Source organism: Podarcis pityusensis (assembly GCF_964106645.2).
Source record: "Podarcis pityusensis genome assembly, chromosome: 2".
NCBI lineage: Eukaryota > Metazoa > Chordata > Lepidosauria > Squamata > Lacertidae > Podarcis > Podarcis pityusensis.
The window spans coordinates 125,388,872-125,412,091 of record NC_138029.1 but is presented as its reverse complement, the minus strand read 5'-3'; the positions used below and the strand labels follow the sequence as shown (position 1 = coordinate 125,412,091).

Here is a 23,220-nt window from a genome sequence, read left to right as displayed (position 1 = left end):
TTGAAATTCTGGCTGGGACATCCATAGAATTTTAGAGTTGGAAGGGACCCTGAGGATCATCTAGTCCAACCCCCTGCAATGCAGGAATATGCAGCAGTCCCATACAGGGATCGAACCTTGGTGTTATCAGCACCATGCTCTAACCAACTGAGCTATGCAGCTATACAATTTTATGATACCCCTAGAGCTAAGGCTCAAATTTCATGTTTAGTTTTTTCTTGTCAGGTGCTCCCTCATGTTCAAATCAGGCCTCAGTATAATAATGTAGCATTTGGGAATGAAGATGCATCCCAGAAGCCCAGCACTGGAGGCCAAGATAGAGAAGATCTGCACAGCTACCATGAATTTCCCCTTGGTGCTCAGGTAGGTGGGCACAAAGGACACCCAAACACTGCAGAAGACCAGCATGCTGAAGGTGATCAGCTTGGCTTCATTGAAGGCCCCAGGCAGCTTCCTTGCTAAGAAAGCCACTGTGAAGCAGATGGCAGCCAGGAAGCCCATGTAGCCAAGAGAACTGTAAAACATGGCAACAGAGCCTTCATTGCATTGGACAATGATCTCTCCAAGGTGGGAGCTGAGGTCAAAGTCTGGGAATGGAGGAGAGATCCCCAGCCAGATGGTGCAGATGAGAGCTTGGACACTGGAGCAGGAAATGACAATGGAGTGGGCCAAACTCTTCCCCAGCCATCTCCTCACCCTGTTTCCTGGCTTAGTGGCCAGGAAGGCAAGGACCACTGTGATGGTTTTTGCCAAGACAGAAGAGACAGCAACTGAGAAGATGATGCAGAAGGCTGTTTGCCGGAGAAGGCAGGTCATGTTCCTTGGCCTCCCAATGAAGAGTAAGGAGGACAAAAAGGAGAGCAGTAGAGAGATGAGGAGGATGTAGGAGAGGTCCCTGTTGTTGGCTTTGACTATTGGAGTTTCTTTGTATTTAGTGAAGATTCCTAACACAAAACCTGTGGTTAAGGATAAGAAGAGAGCAAGGGAAGCCAGGAGGTTCCCCAAACATTCTTCATAAGTCAGGAAGATTATTACTTTGGGGACACATCGATCTTGGTCTTCATTTGGATGCTGATCTTCTGGACATTTGGTGCATTCATCAGCATCTGCATAGAGAAAAACACACTTCAGTATCCTAACATCAGTCACACACCTACAGTAGTCTGAATGCTGTGGAGCTGCTCATAGAGTATTTTTAAAAAGGCCCACACTGTTCTTTGAAGTGCTGGCAATCAAGGCTTTAAAGCATGAAATCAGCTGGCATCACTATTGCATTTGGTGATTGACAGGTTGGCAGTAGCACCCAACTGCTATTTTTCACCTAGAAAATTTAGATCTAGTGCAAAGGCCAGAAAAAATTCTGGACCCGGGATTAGACAACCGTGGGTTAAATGGATCAATAGGTTGACTGATAAAGGCAGCTTGTCATGTTCGAATATTGAGAAGCAGAGGTGTTAAGCCTAAACTTATTTTATAATATATTAACGCTAGAATTATAATTTCTAAAATGATATATTGCATTGTTGTTATTGTTTAGTCGTCTCCGACTCTTCGTGACCCCATGGACCAGAGCACGCACGCCAGGCACTTCTGTCTTCCACTGCCTCCCGCAATTTAGTCAAACTCATGCTGGTAGCTTCGAAAACACTATCCAACCATCTCGTCCTCTGTCGTCCCCTTCTCCTTGCGCCCTCCATCTTTCCCAACATCAGGGTCTTTTCCAGGGAGTCTTCTCTTCTCATGAGGTGGCCAAAGTATTGGAGCCACTGTCCTTCCAGTGAGCACTCAGGGCTGATTTCCTTAAGAATGGATAGGTTTGATCTTCTTGCAGTCCATGGGACTCTCAAGAGTTTCCTCCAGCACCAGAATTCAAAAGCATCAATTCTTCGGCGATCAGCCTTCTTTATGGTCCAGCTTTCACTTCCATACATCACTACTGGGAAAACCATACCTTTTACTATACGACCTTTGTTGGCAAGGTGATGTCTCTACTTTTTAAGATGCTGTCTTGGTTTGTCATTGCTTTTCTCCCAAGAAGCAGGAATCTTTTAATTTCGTGACTGCTGTCACCATCTGCAGTGATCATGGAGCCCAAGAAAGTAAAATCTCTCACTGCCTCCATTTCTTCCCCTTCTACTTGCCAGGAGGTGATGGGACCAGTGGCCATGACCTTCGTTTTTTTGATATTGAGCTTCAGACCATATTTTGCGCTCTCCTTTTTCACCCTCAATAAAAGGTTCTTTAATTCCTCCTCACTTTCTGCCATCAAGGTTGTGTCATCTGCATATCTGAGGTTGTTGATATTTCTTACGGCAATCTTAATTCCGGCTAGGGATTCATCCAGCCCCGCCTTTTGCATGATGAATTCTGCATATAAGTTAAATAAGCAGGGAGACAATATACAGCCTTGTTGTACTCCTTTCCCAATTTTGAACCAATCAGTTGTTCCATATCCAGTTCTAACTGTAGCTTCTTGTCCCACATAGAGATTTCTCAGGAGACAGATGAGGTGATCAGGCACTCCCATTTCTTTAAGAACTTGCCATAGTTTGCTGCGGTCGACACAGTCAAAGGCTTTTGCATAGTCAATGAAGCAGAAGTAGATGTCTTTCTGGAACTCTCTAGCTTTCTCCATAATCCAGCGCATGTTTGCAATTTGGTCTCTGGTTCCTCTGCCTCTTCTAAATCCAGCTTGCACTTCTGGGAGTTCTCGGTCCACATACTGCTTAAGCCTGCCTTGTAGAATTTTAAGCATAACCTTGCTAGCGTGTGAAATGAGTGCAATTGTGCGGTAGTTGGAGCATTCTTTGGCACTGCCCTTCTTTGGGATTGGGATGTAGACTGATCTTCTCCAAGCCTCTGGCCACTGCTGAGTTTTCCAAACTTGCTGGCATATTGCGTGTAGCACCTTAACAGCATCATCTTTTAAAATTTTAAATAGTTCAGCTGGAATACCATCACTTCCACTGGCCTTGTTATTTGCAGTGCTTTCTAAGCCCATTTGACTTCACTCTCCAGGATGTCTGGCTCAAGGTCAGCAACCACACTACCTGGGATGTATGAGCCATCCATATCTTTCTGGTATAATTCCTCTGTGTATTCTTGCCACCTGTTGTTGATGTCTTCTGCTTCTGTTAGGTCCTTACCACTTTTGTCTTTTATTATGGTAATCTTTGTACGAAATGTTCCTTTCATATCTTCAATTTTCTTGAACAGATCTCTGGTTCTTCCCATTCTGTTGTTTCCCCCTATTTCTTTGCATTGCTCGTTTAATAAGGCCTCCTTATCTCTCCTTGCTATTTTTTGGAAATCTGCATTCAATTTCCTGTATCTTTCACTATCTCCCTCACATTTTGCTTGCCTTCTCTCCCCCGCTATTTGTAAGGCCTCGTTGGACAACCACTTTGCTTTCTTGCATTTTCTTTTCATTGGGATGGTTTTTGTTGCTGCCTCCTGTATAATGTTACGAGCCTCCATCCATAGTTCTTCTGGCACTCTGTCCAGCAAATCTAAATCCTTAAACCTGTTCCTCACTTCCACTGTGTATTCATAAGAGATTTGATTTAGATTGTATCTTAGCGGCCCAGTGATTTTTCCTACTTTCTTCAGTTTAAGCTTGAATTTTGCTATAAGAAGCTGATGATCTGAGCCACAGCCAGCTCCAGGTCTTGTTTTTGCTGACTGTATAGAGCTTCTCCATCTTTGGCTGCAGAGAATCAGTCTGATTTCGATGCTGCCCATCTGGTGATGTCCATGCGTAGAGTCGTCTTTCCAGGTTCCTATGAAATATTTTTCTTTACAGCATTGGACTTTCCTTTTGCTTCCAGGCATATCCGCAACTGAGCGTCCTTTCGGCTTTGGCCCAGCCGCTTCATCAGCTCTGAATCTACTTGTACTTGTCCTCTGCTCTTCCTCAGTAGCATGTTGGACGCCTTCCGACCTGAAGGGCTCATCTTCCAGAGTCATAACTTTTATATGCCTGTTGTCTTTGTCCATGGAGCTTTTTTGGCAGGGATACTGGAGTGGCTTGCCGGTTCCTCCTCCAGGTGGATCACGTTTGGTCAAAACTCTCTACTATGACCTGTTCACCTTGGGTGCCCTGCTTGGCATAGTTCATAGCTTCTCTGAGTTATTCAAGCCCCTTTGCCACGGCAAGCAGTGATCCATGAAGGGGACATATTGCATTAAAATTCTATGATTCCTCCAAGGAACCTGGAGGAGTATTATCGTGTGGCACTGCCTCCATTCCAGAACTGCTGGGACCTCTAAAAAATTGTCAGGTGGTCTCTCAGGTCCTAGTGCTGACTGGCTGCATGGCCGGACGACAACCCTCCTGAGGCCACAGCTTTGGTGAACCCAATACACCCTGGTCCTCTTGCCCACTTTTCCATCACTCACCAAGATAGTCCCCAGAACCAGATTTACTGCCATGTCCACCCTGCAACATTTGAGGTGGCTTTCAATGCCTTTAAATACTAGTTGCTGGAGATCACATGGGGGTGGGAGGGCTGTTCTTTCTATGCAGCTTCTGGGGTCCCATGGGAATCCCACTGGCCTCTCTTAGAACAAGTTGCTGAGCATTGCTTTTATCATATTCTTGAGGTTTCTGGCAATAGGTGAACCCTCCCCGAAGAGGACATTTCATTCATGGGGTAACATACCTGTGCTATTTTCTAGAAAAAGAGGTGCCAGAACCCACCATAAATGCCTCCATTGTTCTCTTGGAATGCCAATGGTGCCCACCTGACAGATGACGGAACTAGCCATTACTAACATCATGTTTGCAGTGGCTCAAATATTTGCCCCATCCTCCCATCAAAAGACACTTTCTCCAAGTTCCTCTCCTACCTTCCTGAGTGGAGATGGTCCCTTCTGAGCAGGGAGAACAATCATAGCAGCAGGGGGGCTTCCCTTCCTGAACTTTTCTGGAATATCCAGGGAGACAACTTTCTGTGCATCTTGATCGAGGGACGGTCTAGGCATGAAGAGAAAACTGAGCACTAAGGAGAATGTGATATGTGCATTTGTGCCTTGGGACACAGATAATAGAATTTTGGAAGGATCCCAGAGAAGAGATATTTGCTTCTGATAACCTCAAGCGACCCCAGTCCCTATTTTGGGGCAGTTACATTTTTCTTTGTTTTTTGCAGAGCTGCATGGCAGAGACACCTTTTTGGTGCTTCTACTTCCCCACCCCCACCACCTTGACATTGATATCTCACAGTTAACAACAAACAGGAGCATGGCATAAACCATCATATGAACATCAGCAATAAAACAAGTCTTCCATCTGTTGCCGTCACATCTGCCAACGGAGTCATTGGTGTTGCTTCCAAAGACTGCACCTAGTGTAGAATTTGGTGTCCAGTTTGCTTGTGTATCATGTCTCTATGCCCAAACAGAAGTGGAATACCTTACTATACTCCAGCCTTACCCAACTTGGTGCCCCTCAGATATTGTAGCACAATGCTGGCTGGGGTGCATCGGAGTTGTAGTCCACAATATTTGGAGGGCATCAAGTTGGGGAAATGTGTTCTGCTCTGCTTTGGAAAGTCTCCTCTTTACTTTGACAGTATGGTGTAGTGGTTAAGAGCGGTAGTCTCGTTATCTGCAGAACCGGGTTCGCGTCTCCGCTCCTCCACATGCAGCTGCTGGGTGACCTTGGGCCAGTCACACTTCTCTGAAGTCTCTCAGCCCCACTCACCTCACAGAGTGTTTGTTGTGGGGGACGAAGGGAAAGGAGAATGTTAGCCGCTTTGAGACTCCTTAAAGGGAGTGAAAGGCGGGATATCAAATCCAAACTCTTCTTCTTCTTCTTCTATACATGTTTACTCAAGAGCAGGTTCCATTAAACTCAGTGGAACTTAGCTCTAGGAAAGCTCCCACAAGATTGCAGACGAAGCCTCATATGTACTATTCAAAATGTTATTAGAGCATAGCAGATGTCATAGTTAATAAAATGACAGATCCATTTCCCCCTACCTTCTTAAATAGCTTGGGCCACACAATTGCTTCTGGGTTAATGGTGAACTTCAGATTTGAGGACTTTTGTTTCTCTATTCCCCCAATTTTCACTCTATCATGAGAGTTATTAGGAAACAGCACCCAATTCTCAATATCGAAGTCAATGGCCAGTGCCCCATTCTCATTCAAGTACTGCCCATCAGCTGAAGTATTAGAGTAGAACTGGACTTCTTTCAAGAAACGATGAAGCTAGAATGACAGAGGAAAATCCAGCAATGAGTTAGCAGGGCTGAATTATGTAACATGGTTTCATGTTTCCTCTGCATCCTAATCTTCTCTGAATAAGAACCACTGTATTTGTCATTTGGAACCATCTGACTGTTCTAGATTATAAGACACCCTCAATCAACAGGGTCTCTTATTATGAAATCAGGGTCTGAGAGGTGGTCCTTAAGGTATTTTGGTCCTCAGCCATTTAAGGCTTTATAGATCAAAGTTGGACTTTGATAGATAGATAATTTATTACGGTCAAAGACCAGCTCGCATAATACAATAAAAACAGTGTTCATAAGCAGGGCTGAATTATGCAACATGGTTTCATGTTCTCTATTCATCCTAATCTTCTTTGAATAATAAATAATAAATAAGAACCAGCATTATTATATATAGGGAAAGGTTGATTTGGAGGGACAGATCAGTCGCTAGACCATAAGGCTCTTAGTCTGAGGGTCATGAGTTTGAGCCCTATGTTGGGCAAAATATTCCTGCATTGCAGAGGATTGGACTAGATGACCCTCATGACCCACCCAACTCTACAATTCTATGATTCTAAGATGTTTGGGGAAATATGTAAAACATGATGAACTTGGCTTTATTAAAGGAAAAACATTAAGTTCTATGAAGGATGAAGTCATCTTTCTGCAGCACGATGAAACTGTAAAGAAGGCTATTGAGTGGCACACTGAGAATCAGATAATGTACAGATATATAAGGAAAATGAGAATATAATATCACAAATACACATTAAAACACACACACACACCCCACCAACCAATAACTATCCTTCCCCATCCCCTCACACAAACACATTAAAAAGGGGTAGAGAATGTTACTCAGACAAGGGCCAGGTTGAAGAGGAAAAGTTTTGCCTGGCACCAAAAGCTGTATAGTGAAGGTGCCAGCCAAACTACCCTGAGGAGAACATCCCACAAATGGGGAGCCACTTCAGAGAAGGCCCGCTCTTGTGTTGCCACCCTCTGGAGCTCTTGAGGTGGCGGCACACAAAGAAGGGTCTCAGATGATGACCTCAGAGTCTGGGTAGGTCTATATGGAGAGAGGTGGTCCTTGAGGTATTGTGGTCCTCAACCATGTAAGGCTTTATAGATCAAAGCTAGGACTTTGAATTGGGTCTGGAAACTAATTGGCAGCAAATGCGGTTGGATTAGAATCGGTGTAATATGCTCAAACAGTGTTGTCCCAGGGCACAACAAGACTACTGAATTTTGAATCTTCTGATACTTCTGAACTGTTTTCAGAGGCAGCCCTACGTATAATGCAGATGTGTGGCTTTAATTGGAAGACAAAAGCTTGCAAGCGTATTGCTGTCTAATGATAGTCTAATATGGCAGGGTCTGGTCCTAGTGTCTCTATTACATTTTGTAAAAAGTCATCCTCAATATTCATATTAGATCTAGATTCTACATGTTTAGACCTTTTGTGGATTCCCAAACTATGCAGTGTAGGAGACTGATAAGAAGTAGATAATTGCTGAATCAGAGCATTCAACTTCTATCTCTATGTGGTGGGGCCTTTGAAGTCAGTCTATAAGTTGTTGTCTGCAAATTATTGGATGATACTTATGTCTTCAGGAATATAGCACTGGATCTGTGGACTTGACCTGCCGTACAATGATGGGCCAATTCTTTTGTCCTCCATCTGTAATTCGTGTAGAATTCCCTTTCTCTGGGAACCTGGACGGGAGAAACATTGATGGATTTCTGCCAGCAGGTGAAAACAATGTCAACGGCCAGTCAGTCAATGTAGACAATACTAACCAGTGTTCTGACACAGTGCAAGACAGATTCAGCTGATCCTATAATGGTGATTCAAGGGTGAGGACAACAAATTCCAGTTTGCAAAAGGAAAAGGACATACCTGCCATGGCTGTAGCTTTTGAAGTACCAAACTGCCTCCACCTACAATTGACATCCTCCTTGACCTGGATGAATATGCAGCATTTAAAGCTTGAGCCACAGTTTGGATATTCAGATAATTCACATAGCTGTCTTGGGACAGGATTCTTTCAATCTCTTCCTGGGGTAGCATCTTCACATTATCCTTCTCTCTGCATTTGGTCATACCTCTCACAGACAAGGCATGCTTGGAATATGAACAATCAAATGCATCTTCTGAATAGCGTTGACTAGCCAAGACCATTGGCCTATAGTAGTCCTTTCTCATCCTTTTTTGGGTCTTCATTACAAAGGACAAAGAGCCATGGGTATACCGGAAGCAGTCAATATCACATAACAACATTTTGTTCTGAAGAAGTGTGGTTATCCAGACTTTCCCCCCACTTTGTATCCTTTCAAGTAAGGTCTGAACCTCTATGATTGTGTAAAGTCCACTTTGAGAGTCTGCAAAATAAACAAATACATTGACTTGTCTCCACAGGACAGGTGCTTCATGGGGTATCCATAGCCAGGTTTTTCGTAGTACTCTTTGTGTGAAGGCAACACAAATTTCCCTTTTGTTCATCAGACGTGTCAAGGTACTCACAAACCTTTCTCCATTGTCATTGTCTGGAGCAAAGAGGCCGACCCACGTCCACCTGAAATGTAGGAGGAGTTGGACCATCCCCTGGTACTGCGTTTCTTGGTTTGGGACCATTTGGTAGACAGAAGGGGACTGGAATTTATCAGTAGGAAGAAATCCATAACTGAGCTGGTGAGGAAAGGGAAAGAGATTGATGGCTTGTGTTTCAGGGTTAAGACTGGATTAAGATTCATTAAAAACCAATCAAGATGGTAAAACTCTATAATCAAACTTAAATTAACATGCCTACAACAAGAAAAGAAAAAGAAAGAAAAGAAAAAGGAAAGATTTGCGTAGGCCCTAGAAAGTCAGTAGGAAAGAGGCCTGTCTGTCCTCAACTGCAAGGGAGTTCCATAATTCTTCATCCCCTCCAACATCTGGGAGAAGAAAAGGCTAAGGAGTAAACCCTGCACAAATCCTGCACCAGCTGAGTGGTGCTTTGTTTGCCTCCTTCCAGCAACTCCTGCAGCCAAGCTTGTGCCAAATGTATTGCTCTGCTTTCCTTTGGACCACAGCAGTGAGGCTGAGAGGGAGGTCTTGTCGTCTGGGCAGCCCAGGACCTCCGTACCCACTGCCTAGGCTTGTGCACTATGGAGATCACATTCATATTGTCAACACAGTGGTTTCACTTCATTCCAGAGACACACGCCATTGTCTTTCAAGACAGACAGATGGTAAGAAAAACAACTATGTGGCTAATGTTGCCAGATGTGTTTCACTTGGACCCATTGATTACCTGTGGGATCTTGTAGATGCCCAACATGCTTGCAATGTGTGTGGAGACGTCAAAATCACTCTTTTCAAGAACAGCTAGCAGCCTTTTTTGCTTCCCACAGTGGTAGTTTGGAATATTGATTTTCCCACCTGCAAGCAGGTCTGTTATGGAGTCAGAAGTCAGTCTTCCCTCAGAATAGCTATCATAGATGCTGTAGCCCAGGGTAATGTTGGGCAAGATGCTGGGGTTATGATTAATATCCCGAACAGCAAGGGAGAAGGAAATAACGTGTGAGTTTTTCTTATCCACCCAGCTGCAAAAAAAAAGGGTGTCACACAGTCATCCTCAATTCAGTGAAAATGAAAGTCACATTCTTTTTTGTATTAATCAAAACAAGTAGGAAAAGAGGCAAGGAAGTAAAGCAAAGGGAGACAGAGGCATACCTGTACCTGTAGTATCTTTGCAAGGGAGGAGTGTGGAGGGAAGATCAGAACACAAATCAGTCACATTTCTGGTGACCTACCAAAACTCCCTTGAGCCACATTGACCCCCAGGCTGTATTGCAAGTGATTAAGCACAGTAGACATTTATGATTTGCAGTTGCATAGATTTTGTTGTGCATGGGGGGGGGGATTGGGTTCCCATTTTATTTACGACAGAAAACCTGCAACTCAAAAACATCCCACAACACTTCCTACCCTTTAGAAAACAAGTTATGCTTTAGAGAGCAGTACATGTCAAAACTACTACTAATTACTTAAAATTCATTATAAAAACTTTGAAACATGGCATTTTACTAAATGAACAGACACAAAGAACTCTTTAAATGAATTAATGAAATGAAATGAACATTTTCTTTTTTTTTTTTTAAATGATATTTATTAAGATTTTCAAAGATACAGAAAGTAAAGATTAAAGTACATTCAAAGCCTTATTTTCATACATCCACTTTCCGGGACTCCCCCCTTCCCCCACCCCTACCATATTCCCCTTTCATATTGTTGGCTCCACAAGCTCTCAGTTCCAATTAAAACTTAATTTGTTTAGACCATTATTCGAATTTAAAATTTATACACTCCTCACCAATACCCTTAATAAAAGACAAAAGTTCTCTCCCCAGGGCCCACCCCATTTTCATTCCACAATTTCCCTTTTTTTAAAGATAAGGACACCCCACACAATAGAAATATAAGAAATAAGAAATAAAAAATATAGTAGGTGAAAAAGAGCCAGTTCAGAAAAAAAAGTTGACAAGCCTTTGGATTTTAGTTCTCCCCCCCCTGTCCCCGGTTTAATTTCCCCCTGACCAGCAAACCATGTTATCTGCCTGGAATTCTCAAAATCCATAAATCACCTATTTCCCCCAACTCCTTGCTGGCTTTTTCTTTTTATAGTTATTTTTTAAAACATTTAACTTCAAATCTTTAATAAAACTCCCCCCATTGTTCTTTCCAAGTTGTAGTCCAATTTCCTCTTGTTCCGCTGCTAAAACGTTCTAATTCAGAAGTTTAGTAACTCTGCAGGGATTATTGTTATTCAGGAACAAAAACTTGCGTTCAGTCCCTTCCTTTCTTCAATAGAAAATTCTATTGTCTCCTTTAGCTGAACACCCTGTAGACAAAATATTATTTCCGTTTTGCAGCTTTCCCAGAAGATAACCAGTCCTGTAAAATTCCAATGGTATTTTTCCACTTACGACCATCTTTGTAATGTCCCAAAACTCCTCTAGGGGGATTGCTGTAACTTTGTTTTCTCTAGTCCAAAAGTCCGATTGTTATCCATGTTTTCGCCATTTTGTATCCAAGTTTTAACGGGTTATAGCAAATTGTAACAAATTTAACCAGCAAAGTTCTCATAATAAAATCCTCTCTGCTTTCCGACTTTGACAGCTACTTTGACAGCTGTCAAAATCTCCGACTCTTTTCACCAGGCTCTCTCTTCAATCACCCCGGTTCCCAGGGGGGGGGTCACGTTTCCCTTCTCCCTCAATTCTTCCTCCAGCACAGTTCTTGTAGTTCCCCATCGTGGAATTCTTAGTTTTTATCCGCAATACAAATCTTTTTGGACCTTGGTTTCCCCGTCCTTGTTTTGGAAGGTTTACAGTAGGGAGGGGGACTGACTTCCTTTTTGGATCCCCCCCCGCTCGTGTCCAATCCGAAAAAAAAATTTTTTTTTTCTCCTTTTGAACCCGGTTTCCAAATTACTCAGGGGTTGTTGTTAAGAAGTCCGAATTTTCAATAGAAGAAGTCAGCGCTCTCCGCCGGATGGCATGCGGCTGCGCTCGGCAGGGATAGCAGAGGACTCAAAGCACCACGCTTCTCCCCGGCACCCGATCCGTAGCCTTTAAAAAGGCTCCTTCACGAGTCGGGAGGGCGCTAGCGGTGCCAGCCGAGTCTCCATGTCCACGGCCTCCGTGGCCGTGGTTTTTAAGGGTCCCCGCATCGCCGGTGCGGTAGGACCCAGCCCCTGCCGAGCAGGCTCCCTCCGGAGCTCGGAGGGAGTCCGCCATTCGGCGATGGCGCCAACCCGGAAGTCCGAAATGAACATTTTCAAGTATATCGGGAATCAAGTTTATCACAGGAAATGGAGAGTAGATAGGAAGCAGAACTACATCAATGCATCATTACTTACATCTCTAGTCTGCTGATGGGGGTGTTGGAAAAGGTGAAAGGAGGTTGATCATTAAAGAGCCTTGGAGATGTGACACCACCAATGAGGTGGTCTGCTAGCCAGTAAAAATTTGCAGGCAATATTTGCTCCTTGATTGGATTCAGTGGGCATTTTCCCCTCAGCTGCATCCCATTGGTAGCAAGAGGCAGCAACAGAAGAAGTGTTATCATTCTGGGTCTACCTGCTACGATTTCCTTGTACAGTGGTACCTCTGCTTGCGAACGGGATCCTTTCCGGAGCCCCATTTGCAACATGAGCAGAATGCAACCCGCATCTGTGCGTCTGTGCTGCAAGGGTTACAATTTGCCGCTTCTGCGCATATGCATGACATCATTTTGAGCGTCTGCACATGCACGAGCAGCAAAACCCAGAAGTAACTTTTTCTGGTACTTCCGGGTCACTGCGGGACGCAACTTGAAAACACTCAACCTGAGGTATGACTGTAGCTGTTCCACCCAGCACTAGCTGCTGTTTATAATAATCTCCAAATTCTTGCAAATCAGAGATTGCAGTGAATCAACAAATACAGGCATGTGTCCAGCTCTGGGCTCAGAGCTGAAACATGATGGCTCAGTGGTGGTGCATCTATTTTTGCACCAAGGTGGTGAGAGGGTGCAATCTCTGCTCCCTGGTCCAGGCAAGTGTGAGGATGTCCCCTTCCTGGAAAGCCAGTCAGTCAAAATTACTGATCTAAAAGGCAGCATCACACAAATGTACCTTCTCACTTCACCTGCTCTGTGTCTTGGCCCCCAGGATTTTGTGGCACAATATATATTTTATACATCCAACCTTCCGGGCAGAGTGGAATAAAAAAACTTCCTACTGTCCTTAATTGTGATATTTACCTTATTGGTCCCAAAGGCAATATTCCGGGGGGGGGGGGGCTACTTGGACTCAGGAAAGAATAAAAATAGATTACTGTGATTCTGATGATTGTAAAGGGAAGAAAGATCTCCCCTGACACTTGATAGGAGCAGGTGCAGAGCAGGAGAAAACATGTTTACTCAATAGGCTGCCATAGATCATCAAGGGTAAAGGTGAGTTGGGCAGAACATGATTGACATCAGAAGAGCCCTGAGGTTGGATCAGGCCAAAGTCCAGCATCCTGTTCTCACAATGGCCAACCAGTTGACACAAAGGGAAGCCCACAAGCCAGAGATGAGAGCAGAACTTCCCCTACATGCTATTTTCCAACCTCCAACAGAAGAGCAATAACATATCAATTTACTCAATGGCAGGAGGAGGTCAGCTAGGATGATCAAGGCGTCTAGAAGCCAAGCCTTATGAGCAGCCCCCCCCCCACCTCGGCCCTCCAGATGTTCTTGGACTACAACTCCCATCATCCCTAGCTAACAGGACCAGTGGTCAGGGATGATGGGAATTGTAGTCCCAAAACATCTGGAGGGCCAAGTTGGGGGGTGCCTGCTTATGAGGAATGGTTGAAGGACCTAGGTATGTCTAGCCTGGGAGAGAGGAGACTGGGAGGAGATAGGATAGCCATCTTCAAATATCTGAAGGGCTGTCACATGGAGGATAAAGCAACCTAGTTTTCTTTTTCTTTCTTTCTTTTAAAAAAAATTATGCTTTTCATATTTCTACAATTTGTTAATTTTGAGCAAGCTTGTTTTCTCCTGGAAAGTAGGAATCGACCCAATGACTTCAAGTTGCAGGAAAGGAGATTCCGACTAGGCATATGGAAAAACTTTCTTTTTTATATATTTTATTTATGATATTCAGGTTTATTCATTTCATTAATTTCACGGTCATTTTAACATTTCAAAACTTTACGTCATTTCCCCTCTTTCTGTGCTTCCTTACATTTATTTTCAATATTTTCTGCCTATCCAGATTAACTTCATTTCTTCATCTACTTTAAATATACACTCTTATGAAACTGCAGGTTATTATAACTACCCTGCCAATGTTCTTATCTGTTTACAATTTGTTTGTAAATATTCAATAAAACATTTCCGATTCTTTTATAAAAAGTTGTTATCTTGGTTTCTTATTTTTCTGGTAAGTTTGCCATTTCTGCATATTCCATAGGTTTTTGTATTCATTCTTCTTTTGCTGGGACTTCATCTTTCCATTTTTGGGCAATTAACATTCTTGCTGCTGTAGTCGCATACATGAATAAATTTCTGTACAGTTTGGATACTTCTGTCCCTATAATTCCCAGAATGAAAGCTCCTGGGATGTTGTTTTTCTACAAATGTTGCTGTTACCCAAACACCTAAATGCTTAATCTTTCTCTCGATCTCCAGATACATCTTGTATTCTTTATTTCTTTACTCTCACCATTCATATTTTAAACAAAGAGTTTGGTTTTATCTTTATTAATCTTAAGACCTGCTACCTCACCAAATTTTTTTATCTCTTGTAATACTTTCGGGATTGACTCTATTGGTTCTTCCACAGAAATCACCACATCATCTGCAAATGCTTTCAATTTATATTGTCTCTGTCCCACTCTTACGCCTTTAATATCTTGATTACATCTTATTCTTTGCACCATTACTTCTAAAACTATTATAAACAACCAACATTCAGCCCTTTGAACCCCCAGTCAACCTTATATCCAGTATTGAGATGCATTCGATGAGGCCCAGGCAGCTTACACATCCAAGTTGTCATTGTTGTTGTTTATTACATTGGTATACCATCTTTCAGCCAAAGATCCCAGGGCAGTTCACAACATAAAAATCCAAAAGGGAGTTCAAAATCAGGTGCGCCAAGTTCCACCCAACATTATGGCTGCCCAGTTGTTGTTGTTGTTATTCCCCATAATACCTTTTACCTATATCCCTTACGTAGTCACTTTCTTCCTAATTCAGCTAAGTTCTTTTTGTACTTTAACCATTCAGTTTGCAACTTCTTAAGCAGCTTATGAAATCCTGCTATGGGTCATGAACAGTTTTACTCCAGTTGAGATTCTGGCTGGGACTTCCAACTGTACAATTTTATGCTATACCTAGAGCTAAGGATCAAACGTCATGTTTATTTTTTTCTTGTCAGGTGCTCCCTCATGTTCAGATCAGGCCTCAATATAATAATGTAGCATTTGGGAATGAAAATGCAGCCCAGGAGCCCAGCACTGGAGGCCAAGATAGAGAAGATCTGCACGGCTACCATGAATTTCCCCTTGGTGCTCAGGTAGGTGGGCACAAAGGACACCCAAACACTGCAGAAGACCAGCATGCTGAAGGTGATCAGCTTGGCTTCATTGAAGGCCCCAGGTAGATTCCTTGCTAAGAAAGCCATTGTGAAGCAGATGGCAGCTAGGAAGCCCATGTAGCCAAGAGAACTGTAAAACATAGCAACAGAGCCTTCATTGCATTGGACAATGATTACTCCAAGCTGAGAGCTGAGGTCAAAGTCTGGGAATGGAGGAGAGATCCCCAGCCAGATGGTGCAGATGAGAACTTGCACACTGGAGCAGGAAATGACAATGGAGTGGGCCAAACTCTTCCCCAGCCATCTCCTCACCTTGTTCCCTGGCTTAGTGGCCAGGAAGGCAAGGACCACTGTGATGGTTTTTGCCAAGACAGAAGAGACAGCAGCTGAGAAGATGATGCAGAAGGCTGTTTGGCGGAGAAGGCAGGTCACGTTCCTTGGCCTCCCAATGAAGAGGAAGGAGGACAAAAAGGAGAGCAGTAGAGACATGAGGAGGATGTAGGAGAGGTCCCTGTTGTTGGCTTTGACTATTGGAGTTTCTTTGTATTTAGTGAAGATTCCTAACACAAAGCCTGTGGTTAAGGATAAGGAGAGTGCAAGGGAAGCCAGGAGGCTCCCCAAACTTTCTTCATAGGAAAGGAAGGTAGATATTTTGGGGACACATTGTTGTCTATCCTCATTTGGATGCTGATCTTCTGGACATTTGGTGCATTCATCAGCATCTGCATAGAGAAAAACACACTTCTGTATACTAACATCAGTCACAAACCTACAATAGTCTGAATGCTGGGGAGCTGCTCGTACAGGATTTTCAAAAAGGCCCACACTGTTCTTTGAAGTGCTGGCAATCAAGGCTTTAAAGCATGAAATCAGCTGGCATCACTATTGCATTTGGTGATTGACAGGTTGGCAGTAGCACCCAACTGCTATTTTTCACCTAGAAAATTTAGATCTAGTGCAAAGGCCAGAAAAAATTCTGGACCCGGGATTAGACAACCGTGGGTTAAATGGATCAATAGGTTGACTGATAAAGGCAACTTGTCATGTTCGAATATTGAGAAACAGAGGTGTTAAGCCTAAACTTATTTTATAATATACTGATGCTAGAATGATACTTTCTAAAATCACATATTTCAGTAGAATTCCATGATTCCTCCAAGGAACTCGGAGGAGTATTATTGTGTGGCACTGCCTCCATTCCTGAACTGCTGGGACCTCTCAGAAATAGTCAGGTGGTCTCTCTGGCCCTAGTGCTTCCTGACTCCATGGCAGAACAACAACCCTCCTCAGGCTACTGAGTTGGTGAACCCAATACGCCCTGGCTCTCTTGCCCACTTTTCCATCACTCACCAAGATAGACCCCAGGACCAGAATCACTGACATGTCCTCCCTGCATCATTGGAGGTGGCCTTTCAATGCCTTTGAACACTAGTTGCTGGAGATCACATGGGGGTGGGTGGGCTGTTCTGTCTATGCAGCTTCTGGGGTCCCATGGGAATCCCACTGGCCAGAACCCACCATCAATGCTTCCATTGTTCTCTTGGAATGCCAATGGTGCCCACCTGACAGATGACAGAACTAGCCATTACTAATATCATGTTTGCAGTGGCTCAAATATTTGTCCCATCTTCCCATCAAAGGCCATTTTCTCCAAGTTCCTCTCCTACCTTCCTGAGTGGAGATGGTCCCTTCTGAGCAGGGAGAACAATCATAGCAGCAGGGTGGCTTCCCTTCCTGAACTTTTCTGGAATATCCAGGGAGACAGCTTTCTGTGCATCTTGATCGAGGTACGGTCTAGGCATGAAGAGAAAATTGAGCACTAAGGAGAAAGTGGTAGGTGTGTTTATGCCTTTGGACACAGCTAATGGAATTTTGGAAGGATCCCAGAGAAGAGATATTTGCTTCCGATAACCTCAAGTGACCACAGATCATATTTTGGGCAGTTACATTTTGCAGATCTGCATGGCAGAGAAACCATTTTGGTGCTTCTGCTTCCTCACCCACCCCCTTGACATTGATATCTCACAGTTAACAACAAACAGGAGGATGGCATAAACCATCATATGAACATTAGCAATAAAACAAGTGTTCCCTCTGTTGCCATCACATCTGCCAACGGAGTCATTGGTGTTGCTTCCAAAGTCTGCACCCAGTGTAGACTTTGGTGCCCAGTTTGCTTGTGTATCATGTCTCTATGCCCAAACAGAAGTGGAATACCTTACTATACTCCATCCTTACCCAACCTGGTGCCCCTCAGATATCTTTGCACAATGCTGGCTGGGGTGCATGGGAGATGTAGTCCACAATATTTGGAGGGCACCAAGTTGGGGAAATGTGTTCTGCTCTGTTTTGGAAGTCTCCTACTTACTTTGACATTTTTTACATGTTTACTCAAGAGCAGGGTCCATTAAACTCAGTGGGACTTAGCTCTAGGAAAGCTCCCACAAGATTGCAGACGAAGCCTCATATGTACTATTCAAAATGTTATTACAGCATAGCAGATGTCATAGTTAATAAAATGACAGATCCATTTCCCCCTACCTTCTTAAATAGCTTGGGCCACACAATTGCTTCTGGGTTAATGGTGAACTTCAGATCTGAGGACTTTTGTTTCTCTATTCTCCCAATTTTCACTCTATCATGAGAGTTATTAGGAAACAGCACCCAATTCACGATATCGAAGCCAATGGCCAGTGCCCCATTCTCATCCAAGTACTGTCCATCAGCTGAAGTATTAGAGTAGAACTGGACTTCTTTCAAGAAACGATGAAGCTAGAATGACAGAGGAAAATCCAGCAATGAGTTAGCAGGGCTGAATTATGTAACATGGTTTCATGTTCTCCCTGCATCCTGATCTTCTCTGAATAAGAACCACTGTATTTCTCATTTGGAACCATGTGACTCTTCTAGATTATTAGACACCCTCAATCAACTTCAAAAATTTTGGGGGTGATGAAAATCAACATTGTTACATATATTAGGAAAGGTTGATTTGGAGGGATAAAATGGGAGCCACTGCAGCAGGGTCTCAGATTATGAAATCAAGGTCTGAGAGATGGTCCTTAAGGTATTTTGGTCCTCAGCCATTTAAGGCTTTATAGGGTCAACGTTGAACTTTTAATTGAGTCTGGAAACTTATTGGCAGCCAGTGTGGTTGGACGAGGATTGGTGTAATATGCTCAGACAGTGTTGTCCCAGTGAACAACATGATGGTCGAAGTCTGCATCTTCTGAAGTTTCTGAACAGTTTTCAGAGGCAGCCCTACGTATAACGCAGAAGTGTGGTTATAATTGGAAGACAAAAGCATTCAAGAGTATTGCTGTCTAATGACAGTGTAATATGGTAGTGTCTAATCCTAGTGTTTTTGTTACATTTTGTGAAAAGTAATTCCTAATATTCATATTAGATCTAGATTCTACATGTTTAGACCTTTTGTGGATTCCCAAACTATGCAGTGTAGGAGGCTGCTACGAAGTAGATAACTGTTGAATCAGAGCATTGGTTCAGTGAGCTCCACTTCCATCTCTATGAGTTGCTGCCTGCAAATAATTCTGTCTGCAGGAACATTGCACTGAATCTGTGATCTTGACTTCCCATACACTGATGGGCCATTTCTGTTGTGCTCCACCTGTAACTCGTGTAGAATTCCCTTCCCCTGGGAACCTGGGTAGTAGAAATTCTGATGGATTTCTGTAAGCAGGTGAAAACAATGTCAACGGCCAATCAGTCAATGTAGACAATACCAACCAATGTTCTGACTCATTTCAAGACTGATTCTGATGGTGTTATCATGGTGATTCCAGAGAAGGGACAACAAATTCCAGTTTGCAAGAGGAAAAGGACTTACCTGCCATGGCTGTAGCTTTTGAAGATCCCAACTGCTTCCACCCACAATCGACATCCTTTTTGACCTGGATGAATATGCAGCATTGAAGGCCTGAGCCACAGCTTGGATACTCAAGTAGTTCACATAGCTGTCTTGGGACTGGATTCTTTCAATCTCTTCCTGGGGCAGCATCTTCACATTATCCTTCTCTCTGCATTTGGTCATACCCCTCACAGACAAGGCATGCCTGGAATAAGAACAATCAAATGCTTCTTCTGAATACCATTGACTAGCCAAGGACATTGGCCCATAATAGTCCTTCTTCATCCTTTTTTTGGTCTTCACTACAAAGGACAAAGAGCCATGAGCATACTGGAAGCAGTCAATGTCACATAACAACATTTTGTTCTGAAGAAGTGTGGTTATCCAGACTTTCCCCTCAGTCTGTATCCTTTCCAGTAAGGACTGTACCTCTATGATTATGTAAAGTCCACTTTGAGAGTCTGCAAAGTAAACAAATACATTGACTTGTCTCCATAGGACAGGTGCTTCATGGGGTATCCATAGCCAAGTTTCTCGTTGTACTCTTTGTGTGAAGGCAACACAAATTTCCCTTTTGTTCATTAGAGGTGTCAAGGTACTCAGGAACCTTTCTCCATTGTCATTGTCTGGAGCAAAGAGGCCGACCCACGTCCACCTGAAATGTAGAAGGAGTTGAACCATGCCTTGGTACTGCATTTCTTGGTTTGGGACCATCCGGTAGACAAAAGGGGACTGGAATTTATCAGTAAGAGCAAAGCCATAACTGAGCTGGTGAGAAAAGGGAAAGAGATTGATGGCTTGTGTTTCAGGATTAAGACCCGATACGTCTATGTGAAGGATGCTGACAGATTTAGTGCAAACATCACTGTTTTTTTGGAAGTAAAACAATATTTTTTTAAAAATCAAGCAATCCTTATACCAATTAATGGCAAAATTCTCTAGCCAGTTAAAAAAGATTCTTTAAAAAACAATCAAAAAGGTAAAACACTATAACCAAACTTAAATGAAAATGCCTGCTGCAATAAAATAAAAGTTTTGAGTAAGCCCTAGAAAGATAGTAGGAAAGGGGCCTGTCTGTTCTCAACTGCAAGGGAGTTCCATAACCTTTCATCCCCTCCAACATCTGGGAGAAGAAAAGTCTAAGGAGTAAACCCTGCACAAATCCTAGGTCAGCTGAGTGGTGCTTTGTTTGCCTCCTTCCAGCAACTCCTGCAGCCAAGCTTGTGCCAAATGCATTGCTCTTCTTTCCTTTGGATCACAGCGGTGAGGCTGAGAGGGAGGTCTTGTTGTCTGGGCAGCCCAGGACCTCCGTACCCACTGCCTAGGCTTGTGCACTGTGGAGGTCACTTTGATACTACTTACACAGTGGTTTGACTTCATCCCAGAGGCTCACGCCATCGTCTTTCAAGACAGACAGATGGCAGCAGAAACAACAACAACAAGGTGGCTAATATTGCCAGGTGTGTTTCACTTGGACCCATTGATTACCTGTGGGATCTTGTAGATGCCCAACATGCTTGCAATGTGTGTGGAGATGTCAAATTCACTTTTTTCAAGAACAACTAGCAGCCTTTTCTGCTTCCCACAGCTGTAGTTTGGAATGTTGATTTTCCCACCAGCAAGCAGGTCTGTCATGGAGTCAGATGTCAGTCTTCCCTCAGAATAGGTATCATAGATGCTGTAGCCCAGGGTGATGTTGGGTAAGAGGCTGGGGTTATGATTAATATCCCGAACAGCAAGGGAGAAGGAAATAATGTGTGAGTTCTTCTTATCCACCCAGCTGCGAAAAAAGGTGTGTCACATAGTCATCCTTAATTCAGTGAAAATGAAAGTCACATTCTTTTTTGTATTAATCAAAGCAAGTAGGAAAAGAGGCAAGGAAGTAAAGCAAAGGGAGACAGAGGTATACCTGTACCTGTAGTATCTTTGCAAGGGAGGGAAGATAATAACACAAATCAGTCACATTTCTGGTGACCTACCAAAACTCCCTTGAGGGCCAGGAGGTAGAACAAAGTGAGACAGAGGTCTACCTGTACCTGTGTCTGCAGTATTTTTGCAAGGGAGGAGGGTGAAGGGAAGCAAAGTCGACATTTATAATTTGAAGTTGCATGGAATATGTTGTGCATGGGGGAAAAGAATTGTGTTCACATTTTATTTATTACAGAAAACTTGCAACTCAAACACATCCCAAAGCACTTCCTACCCTTTAGAAAACAAGTCATGCTTTGGAGAGCAGTACATGTCAAAACTACTACTAATTATTTAAAATTCATTATAAAACACTTTGAAACATGGTTTTTCACTAATTGAACAGAACAAAGAACTCTTTAAATAAATTAATGAAATGTAATGTAATTAACATTTTGAAGTTTATCAGAAAACAAGTGTATTACGGGAAATGGAGAGTAGATAGGAAGCAGAACTACATCAATGCATCATTACTTACGTCTCAAGTCTGCTGACAGGGGTGCTGGAAAAGGTGAAAGGAGATTGTTCATGAAAGAATATTGGATATATGACTCCACTAATGAGGTAGTCTGCTAGGCGGTAAAAATTTGCAGCCAAAACTTGTTCCTCGATTGGATTCAGTGGGCATTTTCCCGTCAGCTGCACCTCGTTGGTTGCTAGAGGCAGCAACAGGAGGAGTGTTATCATTCTGGGTCTACCTGCTACACTTTCCTTGTAGCTGTTCCACCCAATACTAGCTGCTCATAATATGCCCCAAATTATTGCAAATCAGGGATTGCAGTGAACTGACAAATACAGGGTGGTGTCCAGCTCTGGTCTCAGAGCTGAAGGGTGATGGTTCAGAAGTGGAGCATCTATTCTGCATCAAGAAGGTGTGAGGTTGTCATCTCTGCTCCCTGTTCCAGGCAAAGCTGAGGATGTTCCCTTCCAGGAAAGCCAGTCTGTCTAAATTACTGATCTAGAAGGCAGCATCACACAGATGTACCTTCTCACTTCACCTGCTCTATGTCTTGGCCCCCAGGATTTTGTGGCACAATATATATTTTATACACCCAACCTTTCAGGCACAGTGGAATAAAAATCTTCCTTCTGCCCTTAATTGCGATATTTACCTTATTGCTTGCAAAGGCAATATTCAAGCAGTGGGGTGGGAGCTAGTTGGACTCAGGAAAGAATAAAAATAGATCACTGTGATTCTGATGATTGCAAAGGGAAGAAAGATCTCCCCTGAAACTTTGTAGGAGCAGGTGCAGAGCAGGAGAAAACATGTTTACTCAATAGGCTGCCACAGATCATCAAGGTAAAGGTGACTTTGGCAAAACATGATTGACATCAGAAAAGCCCTGAGGTTGGATCAAACTGAAAGGTGGTCCTGAGATATTGTGGGCCTCAGACGTTTAAGGCTTTATAGGTCAAAGCCAGGACTTTGAATTGGGTCTGGAAGCTAACTGGCAGCAACTGTGGTTGGGCCAGCACCAGTGTCTTATCTTTGCACCTGTGCAAACAATCCAGCTTCACAGCCAGAGTTTCATCTTACATGTAGAAACTTACCAAGACAGTTTTCTGAAAACAAATGTCCAAAACCCTCAACAGGGGGGCCATCTGAAATTTCATTAGGATTAATAAATAAACTTTATAAAGATGAGAGAAGCTGCAGATAACATCAGGCTGGTAGTGGATTTGATATATTTAAACAGGAACAGTGAAGCTTTAGCTATAATATCTCTAGATGCAGAAATAACTTTTGATAAGGTCTACAAACTATATATAGAAAAAGTACTACAAAAATTTGGTTTTCCATTAGTCTTTATAAAATGGATAAACATATTATATTGCTTCCCTACATCTAGTGTTAAGACAAACGGCATAATGTCTGCACCTTTCACATTATCCAGAGGTACTAGGCAAGGCTGCCCACTTTCGCCTTTGCTTTGGGCTCATCTCTGAAAGGGAGGGTGAAACGGACTATAGAGATGAGGTGGAGCGGCTGACAAGAGTGGTGCACAGCTAACAACTTGCTCATAAATACAAGGAAGACAAAGGAGCT

General features: G+C 43.1%; 2 protein-coding genes across 2 annotated transcripts; both read right to left on the bottom strand.

Annotated features, from left to right (window-relative positions):
- Positions 1–207: 207 nt before the first annotated feature.
- LOC308465597 (vomeronasal type-2 receptor 26-like) lies at positions 208–9,541 on the bottom strand (the record flags this gene model as incomplete). The annotated part of the gene is made up of 4 exons (XM_080985587.1): positions 208–1,106; positions 4,849–4,975; positions 5,983–6,213; positions 9,515–9,541. 4 exons carry the CDS (start codon positions 9,539–9,541, stop codon positions 208–210), a joined length of 1,284 nt encoding a protein of 427 aa, XP_080841713.1.
- Positions 9,542–14,167: 4,626 nt separating this feature from the next.
- On the bottom strand, positions 14,168–21,860 carry LOC308465587 (vomeronasal type-2 receptor 26-like; the record flags this gene model as incomplete). The annotated part of the gene is made up of 6 exons (XM_080985578.1): positions 14,168–16,059; positions 17,005–17,131; positions 17,879–18,109; positions 19,185–19,973; positions 20,694–20,985; positions 21,652–21,860. 6 exons carry the CDS (start codon positions 21,858–21,860, stop codon positions 15,161–15,163), a joined length of 2,547 nt encoding a protein of 848 aa, XP_080841704.1. The 3' UTR covers positions 14,168–15,160.
- Between the last annotated feature and the right edge of the window lie 1,360 nt (positions 21,861–23,220).